The following is a 12,930-nucleotide window of genomic DNA, read 5'->3' as shown; positions in this document are numbered from 1 at the left end:
TCAACCACCTTGGCAATCATCATTTTACTTTCTAGTTCGTGAAACACATAAACAACGAGCTTTACTCTTTTGCGACCAACTCAATAAAAAAAAAAATTTATTAATTCATGTGCCAAAACAGAGCTATTATATCCACGGAGAATCTGTTATGTCAATCCTTTTTTTTAATTTCAGGCCAACGATGATGATGGTAAATTGATGTTTTCATGGACATTTCTGCTCAAACACCCTATAGGAATACCCTGTGATAGAACGCTCTAATTTCATTTACCGCCAGCTAGTGAAAGGTTAGATAGACCGTGGATTTGCTTAGCAAAAGAAGTTACTTATTAAGCTCTCTGTGGTCAACAAAACAAAATGACAACTATTCTCACCTCCATAGTCAGTCCAAACCATTCATCCTGCCAAGTCCAGGCTTGTAAATGGGCCTTCAACATGGTCTTGCGTAGAGCCACATCGTGGATGAATCTATGGAGTAAAACATCCGGAAAAAATGGTTTTGAATCAGACTCATTAACTATGAATGGGGGGCTGCCTCCAACTAATGGGAAATGTCGACGAATCCCTGGTCTTACCTCTCGATTTTGGACTGCATTCCCCAATACCGAAACTCGACCTTGCAAAGCTTATAGGCGCACATGATGCTCTTCCCAGTCTCGGTGGGTTGGACTTTGCCTTTGCATTCGGACCAATATTCCTCAATCCAGTCCTCGGACAACGGACCCCGCAATGTCTTCTCCGATACGTACACGGTGGGATCTTCAGCAACCGGGTCTTCAAATTCCGTGCCATCCTACGCCAAGATTGGAGAATTGCACACATATGCAGATGTCTTTGAGGGATCGATTTTGTAGGATTCCCCACAACATTTAGCCTTTTCTCTCCGAGAGTTTTGCATGGACACATTTCAAGTAATATCAGACTTGAAGTAAAATCACTAGTCATTGCAATACGGTACAAGCAGAGCTTTGGTGATGCTAACCAGATACGGGATCCTTGCAACGAGCTTCTCGTTACTAGAAATCGGGGATGTCAAACAAGTGGTAATGTGAGCCAAAAGTATTATGAAACAACATCTTTTCCGGGCATTAAACAAGATCCTATTGCACAATAGGATCTTACCAAAAAAAAAGCTCAGCGTCATGTTCGCTTGTCTTCGACATATGTTGCTATTTCAAGTTTGTACAACCATTTCGCAATTGTCGATGATTTTTTTTTTCAAATGAGCAAGTTGGCATGGCTCATAAATTTCCAAAGTCTTCGAGACTTAAATCGGCCTATTTAGTTTCGTTCCTGCCAGTCATTTCGATTCGACTCAACGTAACTGTAGACAGTCATAGACATTGTGGATAGCATTCTTTTCCGGCTCTTACTTGATCTTTGACGACATCGATCAAGTCCACGACTCGATTTCGCTTTTCCGAGTCCGTCAAGTTGAACACATTCTCGAGATGGCCTCCGTCGGGAGTATAATAGGTTTCTATTTCGAGTGAGAACCTGGGGCAAAAAGCACGATTAGAGAAAGCCTGTCCAGTCTCACTACATACGTACATAGACCGACATTTCTTGCTCAGAAGGATGGGAAGCAATCAAATTTGAGTGCTCGTGACTTACTTCTCAACAAACGGACAGGTGAACTTTGTTTTAGTGTACGGATACGCGTTCCAAGCTTGTTCCTCAACTGTCAAAGCGGATTTGGGCAAGAGCGATTTGAACCACCCGGGCAGATGGGAGCCCACGTGATAGATCTTGTGCGTGTATTGTCCAGATCCACCGGGCCCATCCGTGTACGGCTCATTTACCATGATCTCCACTCCCGACTCGGTGCCCTGAAATGAGGAAATCAGGAACTCGGGGAAATCAAGAAAGTGAAAGCAAGCCTCAACGCTGAATATAGGACTCGCTTGAGATCAGGGGGAATCAAGGAAGTTAAGCAACACGAAGACGAAGAACAAGATGAAGGGTGAGAATGATTATATAGTTATCTCAATGATGGTCATTTCAGCATGGGATTGATGTAATTTTCACATATTGATTTGAAGGGCAAGGTTGGTAAATTTTGGAGATGAGCGTTAAAACTGGTCCAGTCGTTATTTATCTCTCCGACTCATCATGGCGTCAAAAGATTGTTCTTCGAAGGAAAGGTTCATTTCCAATGAATTCTGCCCGACCGAACTTAAGATGAAAAGCGAGGAAAGAATCTCGAGAAGGCTTGATAATGAGAAATATTTCCCTGAAATTTTGTAAACCTCTCGGGGGCGAGACACGTCCCGTGATGTTGGTAAAAATTTCGTTAGGGACCTCAGTAATGACTTTTAAAGGTAAGCATGAATAATGTCATTACCAGGGTTTCTCGTACTATTGTCTTGGATATCGTACTTGGGAGAAGACATCTTGAACATAAAACGTAGGTCCAGTTTGTAATGAGTCTAGTACATATGGTTTAAAGATTAAAGTTACACCAAACTTAGGGTCAATCGCAGGGATCGTAGAGGCTAAACGTACGTTTTGAGAGCACCTTCCAGCCCTCGAGAATCCAGACTTGTTAGAACAATGAAGTCCAACTCTCCTCTTTCTCGGGCTCCTTCCTTGTTCAATTGGCATCCTCCAAATATTCAAGGCCTAACCAGATCCGCCAACTCTATATCGTTGGTGGATCAAACATTATGTGAATGTTAAATCAAGTAAAATTAATACCTTTTTCCGTCTTGAACTGCCGGGGATCCCATTCCCAGTAGTGGTAAGAAAAAAAACACCTCGGTTTTCGTATTCAATTTCGAATAATCTTATTTCTTTCCATGATGTTAGTTGCGTTAGTGTTGAAAACCAAGCATTGATAAGAGCTAGAATAGGATAAAAGTATGTTTCCCTCAATTTGCTGTTGAGCAAACAGCTGCCTACAAATGAATATTTTCAACTCTTTGAATCGATCCTTGAGTTCAGAACGCAGTTTTTAAAGCGCAGAAGTGAATTTTAGATCGAGAAAATGTCCTACTATACTACATTAGTTGGATCTTTTCTCGATCGAAGATTCACTCCTTCGGTTTAAAAAACTGGGCTTTGGAGGTTGCAAGCGAAACAAAACTGGCATAAACAGACAACTGTACTGAAATTACTCCCTATCGCAGCATTTTTTTAAGTAGTTGCTCGGGACATGTATTCTTGATGAATGATTAATCTCCTGATACAAGCTTAAAAAGTTTGATGTCGAAGCAATTCAGATTGCAATTGACTGCCTTTGTGTAAACAGAGACTCTCGGCCTTATTTGCCCTCTTCGGAATGGCCTACCTTGAATACTAGTTTGCACTTTCCACTAGTGTTTGTTTGTTTGCATAAGATTATGTTTGGTTGGTGTCCCTTTCACAATCCACAGGCATTTCAGAGGCATCTTGCCTAGAGTATTCCGTCATTGGTCCCTTAAGATGGATCTGGCTTAATTCAAAACCATGTTCTTTAGTGTTGTTGAATACGTGCTCCAGACAATGCCAAGCATTCGGGTCTAAGTTACTTTTTTTAAAACAAGGAAATATAAAACATGTAAAAGAGTGAAAATCGATTACTGAATTACAATATGCAACGCACATCATGATATTTTCCATTGTTGAAGTTCATACAAATTATCAACCATTGATTACAGATTAACGGTGTTAACGTTTTGATCAACAGCGCCCACCTCTGGAAATACGAATTACTTTGCCCTTTTAAGGGAGCAATTGGAGCAAATCGTAGGAAGGAAACGCGAATTTCTCTCCATGTGTTAGAAAAAGGTGACTTGTAACTAATTTTCAAGTAATGCCTTCGTCATACCTGCATCAAATTGTTTGGCTGAACTTTAAATCATGGCACTTGGTTTCTTGAAAACCAACCTGACACATAAATTTGTTCGTAACAATTTCTCTCTTGTACACCAGGCTTTTGCAAGTGGCAAATTCACTTCACCTCTTTTGGAAGCTTAGAATCTAGGAAGAATCCTAGGCTGACTTTTAAGTGTCACGATCCATAGCCACCAACCAATGCAAAGTTCGTTGGAACTCGTCTATCTCTGTTTTGATACATGAGAATTTCATTTTCCAAAGCAGATTTGGGTGCAAGGTCATTGATCTTGGTGATCCCAATCGTTAAGGCAATGGAATACCGAGACACCTTAGGCCTGTCAGAATCATTTTTGGTTGCATCCTATGGTAGCTTGGTTGGTTTGTGAAAGGGCGGGGATTAATAAGTGAGGAAGAAGAGCATTCAAACATTAGCCTCTTTCGTAAATGAATGGTACGGTATAAGGTAGATTCCGGGGTATCTTTCGCTTGCACTCGATGGTTCTACCTTCTTATGGGCGCAATTGAGCGATTCATTTGCAGAAAACATTTTGTTTCACGTATCAAAGGTATGCATTCATCATCATATTGCTTTTAATTCAGGAAATGTAATGAATGCTAAAGCCTGGTAAGGACAAATTTGGTGCCCCAATTAACATCTTCTTGTCGCAATCAGCCGAAGAGTTGTTATCTCCTCGAGGAAGCCAATTTGATCCACTATGATTTAGCATTCATTTCCGTTCGTTGAAGAAATATAACTTTGAACAAACATCTTTCATTACAATCATATTCGATAGGAAACATCAACACTTGCAGACAAGGGATCATAAAAATGCGAAAAAGCGTAAGAAATGAGAATGATAAGCTAGTCCAACCATATACTATTAAAGGCGGTCTGTCAAAAGTCTAATTCCTTCGGAAAGCAGGTATCATTTGCAAATGAAAATACACTTATTCACATAGACACTTGTCAAGATTCCATTTCATGCTATCATCCACGTATTTCCCAAATTAGCTCGGCTCAATTGGTCAAAAAAAATAAGAGACCAAAACAGGTGACGGTGGGATTAGAAAAGTAAACAATGTTGATAAAATAAATTCGTTTGCGTAGCGCGTTAAAAGCAGAGAAGCAACATTCTCCCTTACCTTTGACTCTTCTCGGCTCTTCTTGGCAATCATGTAAAGTTGAGCGATACGATATTCCTCTACCGTCATGGGTAGAGGGATCCGATACTCCTTGATCAACATGTTGAAGGTGGTGGTGGTGATGGTGTGATGATGATGATGATGATGATTGTGGTGGTGGTGCTATATAATGTTCCAATGTTCCGAACGCAAGAGCACACATACACACACACACCACGAGCACACAGGCACACTCGCGAAACGACACACAATGTCAACTCATTGAACAGACATAAGGATCCCTCTATATGTCAATCCAATTTGCGATATCAGCCAATTGTCAGGGCCACGGCAAATTCACACATTCTCGGCAGCCTCCACTCTGAGGTCAACTGAATGGAGAGCTAAGCTACATCGTCAACTCAATCCATCCAGTAGGTGAATGTAAGCAAGTACGTAGACAAGGCAAAAGCAGAGCGGTCGGTCTTGGTCGAATTCTAGTACAAGTAACAGGTTCATCACTCTATGGGAGAAGTAGTGCTAGTAGTAGGAGGAGGCCGACTGCAGTACTATTGCTTCTACACCACTGCGAGTATGTGTTGCCTCCAGAGAGCCGTGCTTACTCAAGACAAGCAGTCCCTGTGCGAGTATGTGGAGGTCTGAAAGTATGCCCTCTCATCAGCTGCGCGGCCTCACTCACTTTCAAATCAACTCAGGAGTACGAAAACAGACTGACGTCGTGTCCGTAGGAGGCGCGCTCCTCCGAGAGGAGTCTGAAACAGAGAAGAGAGCACTTCAACGACTTCAACCCAAAGAGGCTAGGAGAGACTATATTGCTCACGCCGGAAACTCACACGCTGGCACTGCCAAGGCGCAGGAAGCCACTGAGGACGGCTCGTGAGTAGGCCTCATCATTCCCGGTTTGTTCTGCTCACAGCCAGCAACGTTCTCCTCCTTCAGTGGCCGCCGTCTTTTAAAAGCAAAGGCCATACAGGAGAGATCTGTTTGGAGAACAACAGAAGACTCAAAGGACTGGCCAAGGCCTCAACGCTGTCCAGAGCTGAGGGATCTGAGAGAGAGAGAGCGTGTTGACTGGTGCCTAGGCATATCAACCATGCCATCCTTGGAACCAGGCTGAAAGCTGCTTTTTAGTACAATTGATGGATGTGCTTTTTGAGAATTATTTGCCACTGGCCTCTTGTTATTACCTTAAGAGGGCCTAAAATACATTCTAAAAACTATTGGTTGTCACACACATGCCAAAGTCATCTTTGGCGGGTGTATAGGGGACGGAGATTGTACTGGGCGGACTTAGATGTGGGGGAAATCGCGTTGGCGGAGTTCATTCTTGGGGGAATTTGCCTTTGGCGGAGTTTGTCATGGCGGAAATTGCCGTTGGCAGAATCATCCATGGCGGGGTTCATTGTGGCGGGGTTTACCATGGCGGAGTTCACCGTGGGGTGGTTCAATACTGATGGAATTCAACGTTGGGAGATTTCAATATAACGGAGATCACTTGGCGGATATCCACTGGTGGATATTACTGTTGGGGGAGACGTATGGGAACCAATTCCAAGAACTGAAAGTCTCACCCTAGCCCTACGAGTTTTTATTCAAAATCAGAGAATGAGAAACCCTGGGCATCCTTCCACATGAACATGACTAGAACAGATTACACATGAGCAACAAGCTCATGTTTGTACAAATGTGTACTAGTCAGAAATATATAAATATGACCATTTGGCGTTTTCAGCCTTTGGCTATCCGGCAACATTTTATGAATATAATGCCAACTGTGAGAATCGAACGCTAATTACAGGAACGCAGAAGAAAAGACAAATGTAAAGATTGACTTGCTATGTATTTCATTTTCCTGCTCTCAACTGCCTTATGCGGGCTTCCTTTTTATCGCGTAAGCGGTGCGTTCCAACTTTGCTCACCGCTTGTCCACTAGTAATAAGGGGTTAACAATGTAATATTGTTAACCACTTGGCCAGTAAGCGGGAAATAAAGTACTTTCTTGCCCCGCTTTCTTGCACGTAGCAAGATGGTGAGACAGTGACAGCTTGGCATAGCAGGGTCGTAGAAAATTGGGCGGAAGGCCCATGAGACAAAATCGATCAGGAAAAGGCTATATTAACCTGGAAATGCGGGGGCTCATCCCCAGGGCCCGGTCTTGCTCGTTTCATTATAGTTGACGCCCCTCGTGCTGACGCACTCGTGGCGCCAATAAAATTAAACTCCTGCTACCGAACCCTGGACATTATCTCCCGCATTTCCAGGTTAACAAATAGCTATTATTCAACGGGTCATCGACAATAAAGGAATTGAACCTAACATTTGGTGGCAGCGGTAGGATACCTTCAACAGAGTTTACCCCCAGGTGAAGATTCCAAGAGCGGCGGTCCCGTGGGTAATGGTTGTCATTGCCCCAATTCCCAAGACCAGAAGTGATACGATGGTGGACTATGTTGCTTACTTTGATCGTGTGGCTGAGGCCAATGGTTGGGAGGATCTTGAGGCAGCGAAAATGTTTGCTGCTCTCCTCGAGGTAGGCTCTAAAGTGCTCGATGAGTGTGAGGAAGATGCCAAACGGAGCTGGGTGGCCTTGAAGAGGATCTTGGGTGCCAGGCAAGAAGAGACCTATCTGGCGGGAAGCGGATGTCCAAAAATTCTTCCAATTGAGGAAGGATGGAGTCAAGTCTGTGGATCAGTATCTCGGGAGAGTTAAAGATAGTGTTGAGGCGTGTTTCTCTCAATTTACGAAAGTAAATCGAGATCAACTTAAACGTGACGCCTTTGTTAATGGTCTACCAACAACGCTCAAGACTTCAGTTTTAAATAGAGATGCCAAGAAGTTGGGAGAGGCGGTAGAGGCCGTAGTGATGGCTGAGCAGGTTGAGAAAACTCTCAACAAGGACAAATTGAAGAACCAGGATAGTTATGGGAAAAGAAACATTGATGGAAACTATGGTAAGAGTGGTTCCTCCCAGAAAAAGCCGTTGGTATGTTTCCTGTGTCAAGGAGTGGGTCATGTGTCATACATGTGTCCCAAGAAGAAGGATTGTGGACGAGCCTATCACCAACCTGTTGCTGCCTTGGACCCTTATGGATTGGCAGGGAGACTGTTCCTGAAGGTTCACACGAACAAAGGAAAGGACCTCTGGCTGGTTGATCCTGGAGCATGCACTTCCGTGCTACCAGAGCGATACGCAGATGGAAACCTGAAACCAACGACAACAAAGGTCATTGGCCTTGGAGGAACTATTATTTCCCTTGTTGGGCTACAAGACAATTTCATTCACCATGTAGGACACCAATGCGACAGAAACCCGCGTGGATCATGTGTTTGCATTGGCTAAGATTGGTTCCAACTCGGGAATACTTGGAATGGACTTCTTGTCTCAAGTAGATGTTCAAAAGAAACGCTTAACTGTTCAAGGTGGAATCATACTTCCCTTGGTTACTGAGAACACAGACTTGCATCACAAGGGTAACCTATTGCAAGGGAGCACGGGGGCAACCAATCCCTCAGTAGTACCTGGCAAGAAAGAGCTCTTTAAAGCAATAATGGAAGTAGATGATTTACAAGATGACACTGGAAATTTCAAGAGTGCCGAGCTGCTAATGAAAACACAAGATGCGTTGGAGAAGTTCCACTTGGAAGAAAGGCCAGGGCCAGAAACTGTAGGCTCAAGTCCATACTTAAAACAAATCCTCCATGATCATTTAGAAATTTTCGCAGAACTACGGCTCCTGTGCGGGTCTTGCCACAAGAAGGGAAACCTTTTGTGGTCACTTGCGATGCTTCCGACGTGGGTGTGGGTGCCACGCTGGAACAGGGTGGGAACATAGTTGAGGCCATCTCGCATGGTTTCACTGAAACGGAGGAAAAATGGCCTGCTAGAGAAAAGGAAGCATTTGCGTTGATTTTTGCTCTGCGCAGATGGAGACATTGTCTCCTTGAGCGCGATTTTACCCAGAGAACCAATTGCAAGCCATTGATGTGGTTACGAAGTTGCAAGGACGCTCAGGGCAAGCTGGGGAGGTGGGCCTTGACGTTAGAGGATTATGAACCGGGATTGAAATTCGAACACATTGCGGGGTCTGCAAACACAGTGGCTGATGCTCTGTTGCGGGTGAGAAATGCTGCTCTAGATGTGAAGGACGATGATTGGAGGGAAGCTACTCTTTCCGACGATCAATTGAAGGAATTTCTGGGCAAGGACGGATTTGCTCTGAAATACGGCTACATGGTTCAGGAAACCAAGGCTGGAACCAAAGTGGTTGTACCTCGTTCTATAATACCAAGCGTATTGCGAGCCTATCACTCAGATCCAATGGAAGAACACCTGGGATTTGCCAAAGTTCTGGGACGTATTTCCGATCACTATACATGGAAAGGTATGACGAGAGATATTCAAGAAATGTGCACAAAATGCCACAATTGTTCTACGTGTAGACTATGGTGGGAGTGGTAGAGCTCAACTTGTCCCCACTAGGGCAGATACATTGACTCCCTTTCAAAGGGTTGGATTGGACCTAATGGGTCCCTCACCCAAAGCCAAAAATGGTGAGCAATGGATCATTGTGTGCAATGACTATTTCACCAAATGGCCGGTGGTTGGAGCACTCAAATCGACTGGATCAAAGGGCATTACTGTTTGGCTGAGAGACAGTGTGATAACAGTGTATGGAGTACCAGAGGAGCTAACGACAGACAGCGGTGTCCAAATGGTTTCTGCCGAAGTCAAACAATTCGTGAAGGAAGTTGGTATGAAGCACACCGTGACATCACCCTTTTCACCAGCAACAGATGGTATGGTTAACGTCATAACCGAACCCTGCTCAATTCCTTACGGTGTTTCACAGAGTAAAATCCAGATAATTTCCGCAATACCTCCAGACTTGTACGTTCGCTTATCGACCAAGCTGTCTTGCTAGCTCGGGATACTTGCCGTTTGTACTTCTCCAATGTCGAATACCGAGGCTGGGCATAGATGTTGCTCCACCAAGAATCCTTTCAAAGGGCGAAGTGATACAAGAAATGAGACAGTATAGTGAACGAGTTCAAGGTGAAGCCTGGAAGTCATTGGGAAGAGCCACAGATCAAATGAAGAAACATTATGATGGACTTTCTAGGAAACTTCATCCCGTGTTTCAAGGACCATTTGAGGTGATCAAAATACTCGGACCAAAGACTGTGACCTTCAAGGGAATGTGTGAGTAAGAACTGAAACTTTATTTAAACAGGACACGGAACCTTTCATATACGAACTACTACATGCCCCTTCTTTTGGATTCCAAATCAGGATATCGAATAGGGCTTCGACAATTTCTTTTGGGTCTATCGCACCCAAATCCTTTGGATAGTTGAAGTTTTGTTGAGCATGACGAATTGGAATCTTCGCCTTCAATTGTATGGTAAGGTTTAAGCATCCGTCGATTTCGCAAGAGAATTCGTCCTTGAGAAGATATCTCATACGATCTTCCTCCGTGGCCATCACAAATACCATTGATAGTTCCCAGCCGATCCCACAGGTGAGTGGATGCATCTTGGACCCTTACTTTGACCCCAATTCCGAGTGGTTCAAGATCACGAGCTCGTTCATCGTATTGCCACTTCTGTGTTAGGTTTACTTTATCTCTCTTCTCCTCCGCCAAAGAGCGAACCATGGGATCAACTTTGGTGTCGAGTGGCATGGCTATGGGCAAATTCGTCTTTCGGGTATGGCCAGTGAGCCATTGAGCCGGAGAAAGGCCATCAAAGCGACAGACAGAGCCACCGACAGAGCATCCAGATCAATTGTATGATTGCGCCACATTTTTTTGACCAAATTTTTCATGCACTGGACAGCTTTTTCGGCATGTCCATTGCCGGATGGATGAAACGCCGATGAAAAGATATGTTCAATATCGAGCTTTGTGCAAAACTCACGAAATCGTTTGGAAGAGTATTGAGGCCCACCATCCGTGGTTATTTTATCTGGAAATCCCAACATGGTGAAAGCGCCCAACATGGTTTGCACTACATCATCGGCACAAGGAGATCGTTTTCCATATGACTTCAGAAGCGGCCATCCGGAATATCGATCTCATATAACAACGAAACAATGACCACCATATTCAAACAAATCACTCGAGACATCTTGAAATGGACGATTTGGCGTAGGATGAGAAAAGAGAGTTTCGCGTTGTTGTGACCGAGCGTATAACGAGCATTGATGACATGAAGACACTAGCTCTGCAATGTCCTTTGACATACCTCTCCACAAATAAAGTTGTTTGGCGCGACACAGTGTACGGTCCCGCCCTTGATGAGAGGTGTGCAACAGGTCCAGAATTAACTTGCGTGCTGAAGCTGGGATAAGAATTTGGGAGCTATGAGCAATGATGAGCCCTTTTTCAACAGCAAGAAAAGACCATAGTTCAGAATATAGTCTTCCAGGATGATCTGGAGGCAGTTCCTCAAATGCCACGCCGGCCTTGAGGCATTCAACCATCTCGCAGTAGTCTTGGTGGGCAAGAGCCGCTTGTCAAAGTTGGTCAATATTTGACCTCTCCGGATCGTTCTCAGCTCCCTGGATTCTGCCACATATTACCCCGAGAACTGTTACTTAGTCATTCTCAGGAGGTGGCAGAACGGGTGATCGGGGTAAAGCATCCGCGACACAATGGGCCCTTCCAGCCCGCCATTCAACCTCGAAATTATATGGAGAGATCTTTTCAAGCATTCTCTGCAATCTTGGATTTTTGTTGGCTTCAAAGTTTGTTTTGTTGCATATTGACTTCAATGGTTTGTGATCTGATAGCACTATGAATTTGGAAATTCCTGCGAGATACACATAGCACTTGGAAATGGCCCAAACCATTGCCTGAAGTTCGGCCTCAATTGCAGCATATCTTGATTCTGTACTTGTGAGAAAACTGCTCCCACAAGTAATGAGGCGCCAGTGCTCTTGATTAGGTTTGCCGTGATTTTGCATAAGTGCGAAACCAAATCCATTAAGAAAGGACGCATCCGTCCAGAGAGCCGTCAGGAGGTCCATCCTAAAATGCGCAAGGACCGGTGTAGAAACCAGCGCACATCGAGTTTCATCAAAAGCTTTCTGGTGATGCTAGATCCATTTGAATTCCGCTTTTGGAGACAATAACGTTCATTTTAAACGCAAATTTTACCAAATGCCTGGCAATTAACGTGAGGATGCAACTTCTGAGATCCACACCAAATGCAACACCCGTCATTTCCGGCTCTTGGGCCTTGTTCAGAAAATGCTTTGGACCGCGACTGAGATCAAGCACGGTGTTGTAGGATCGTGTTTTTTCTCTCCTATAAGAGCTAGTCGCCAAGGTACTACCAGAAGGGGATACATCAAGGGCGTTTTGGTTGGCAGCAGCATTTTCCCATTGCATATATTTGGTCCAAATATCCAAAAAATCCAATAGCAACTCACGGTTGGAGACGGTGGCCACCAAATATTGAGCCAAGCGATCCTCGTATGACATTCCATTCAGATCTGCATTGTCACCAATCAAAAGAAGCCGTAGGTAATAATCATAGAACCCTTCACCTTCCTTTTGTTGGCATCTTTGAAAATTGACTCACCGGGTAATCAAACTGATTTCATTCTTAATGTGAGTTTCCAACGCGTCTAGGGCCGTCTTGACATCGTCAGTATCCTGCACGTCTAGAAGCAAACAAAGCGTGTTGTCCATGCAAATATCCATTAAGACGCGAATATGGGCTCTCTGGTCCATAATTGGTAGAGTATTGATCCTTGAGGCAGCAAAATAATCAATTGCGGTCTTCCTCCATGAATTGAAATTCGTCAGATCAGCGCCATTGGTCAGCCTCGAGGGTTTGAAATCGGCACTAGAGCGATGAGCACTCCTGATTGGTGCAACATGTTGAGAATCTGGCAACAAGGGTTGTTGCGGCGCATGTTGAGAGTCTAAGATTCGACGATGCAGAGCGCCAATGGCAACAGTGGC

General features: G+C 44.2%; 1 protein-coding gene across 3 annotated transcripts in view; it reads right to left on the bottom strand.

Moving 5' to 3' along the window:
- Positions 1–5,627, bottom strand: part of LOC131888192 (protein retinal degeneration B-like) — a 16,234-nt gene extending 10,607 nt beyond the window's left edge. For 2 of the 3 annotated variants that reach the window (XM_059236987.1, XM_059236986.1), the window contains exons 1-5: positions 4,960–5,627; positions 1,615–1,829; positions 1,374–1,497; positions 576–793; positions 375–468 (exon numbers count right to left, since the gene is read on the bottom strand). In XM_059236987.1, the coding sequence (XP_059092970.1) occupies positions 375–468; positions 576–793; positions 1,374–1,497; positions 1,615–1,829; positions 4,960–5,061 (753 nt within the window). In that variant the 5' untranslated portion in view covers positions 5,062–5,627. The remainder of the gene's footprint in view (positions 1–374; positions 469–575; positions 794–1,373; positions 1,498–1,614; positions 1,830–4,959) is intronic. The other variant, XM_059236989.1, reaches the window with a different exon arrangement.
- Between the last annotated feature and the right edge of the window lie 7,303 nt (positions 5,628–12,930).

Source organism: Tigriopus californicus, chromosome 10 (assembly GCF_007210705.1).
Source record: "Tigriopus californicus strain San Diego chromosome 10, Tcal_SD_v2.1, whole genome shotgun sequence".
In the NCBI taxonomy this organism is placed as follows: Eukaryota; Metazoa; Arthropoda; class Copepoda; order Harpacticoida; family Harpacticidae; genus Tigriopus; species Tigriopus californicus.
This window is presented reverse-complemented; position numbering and strand designations above follow the sequence as displayed.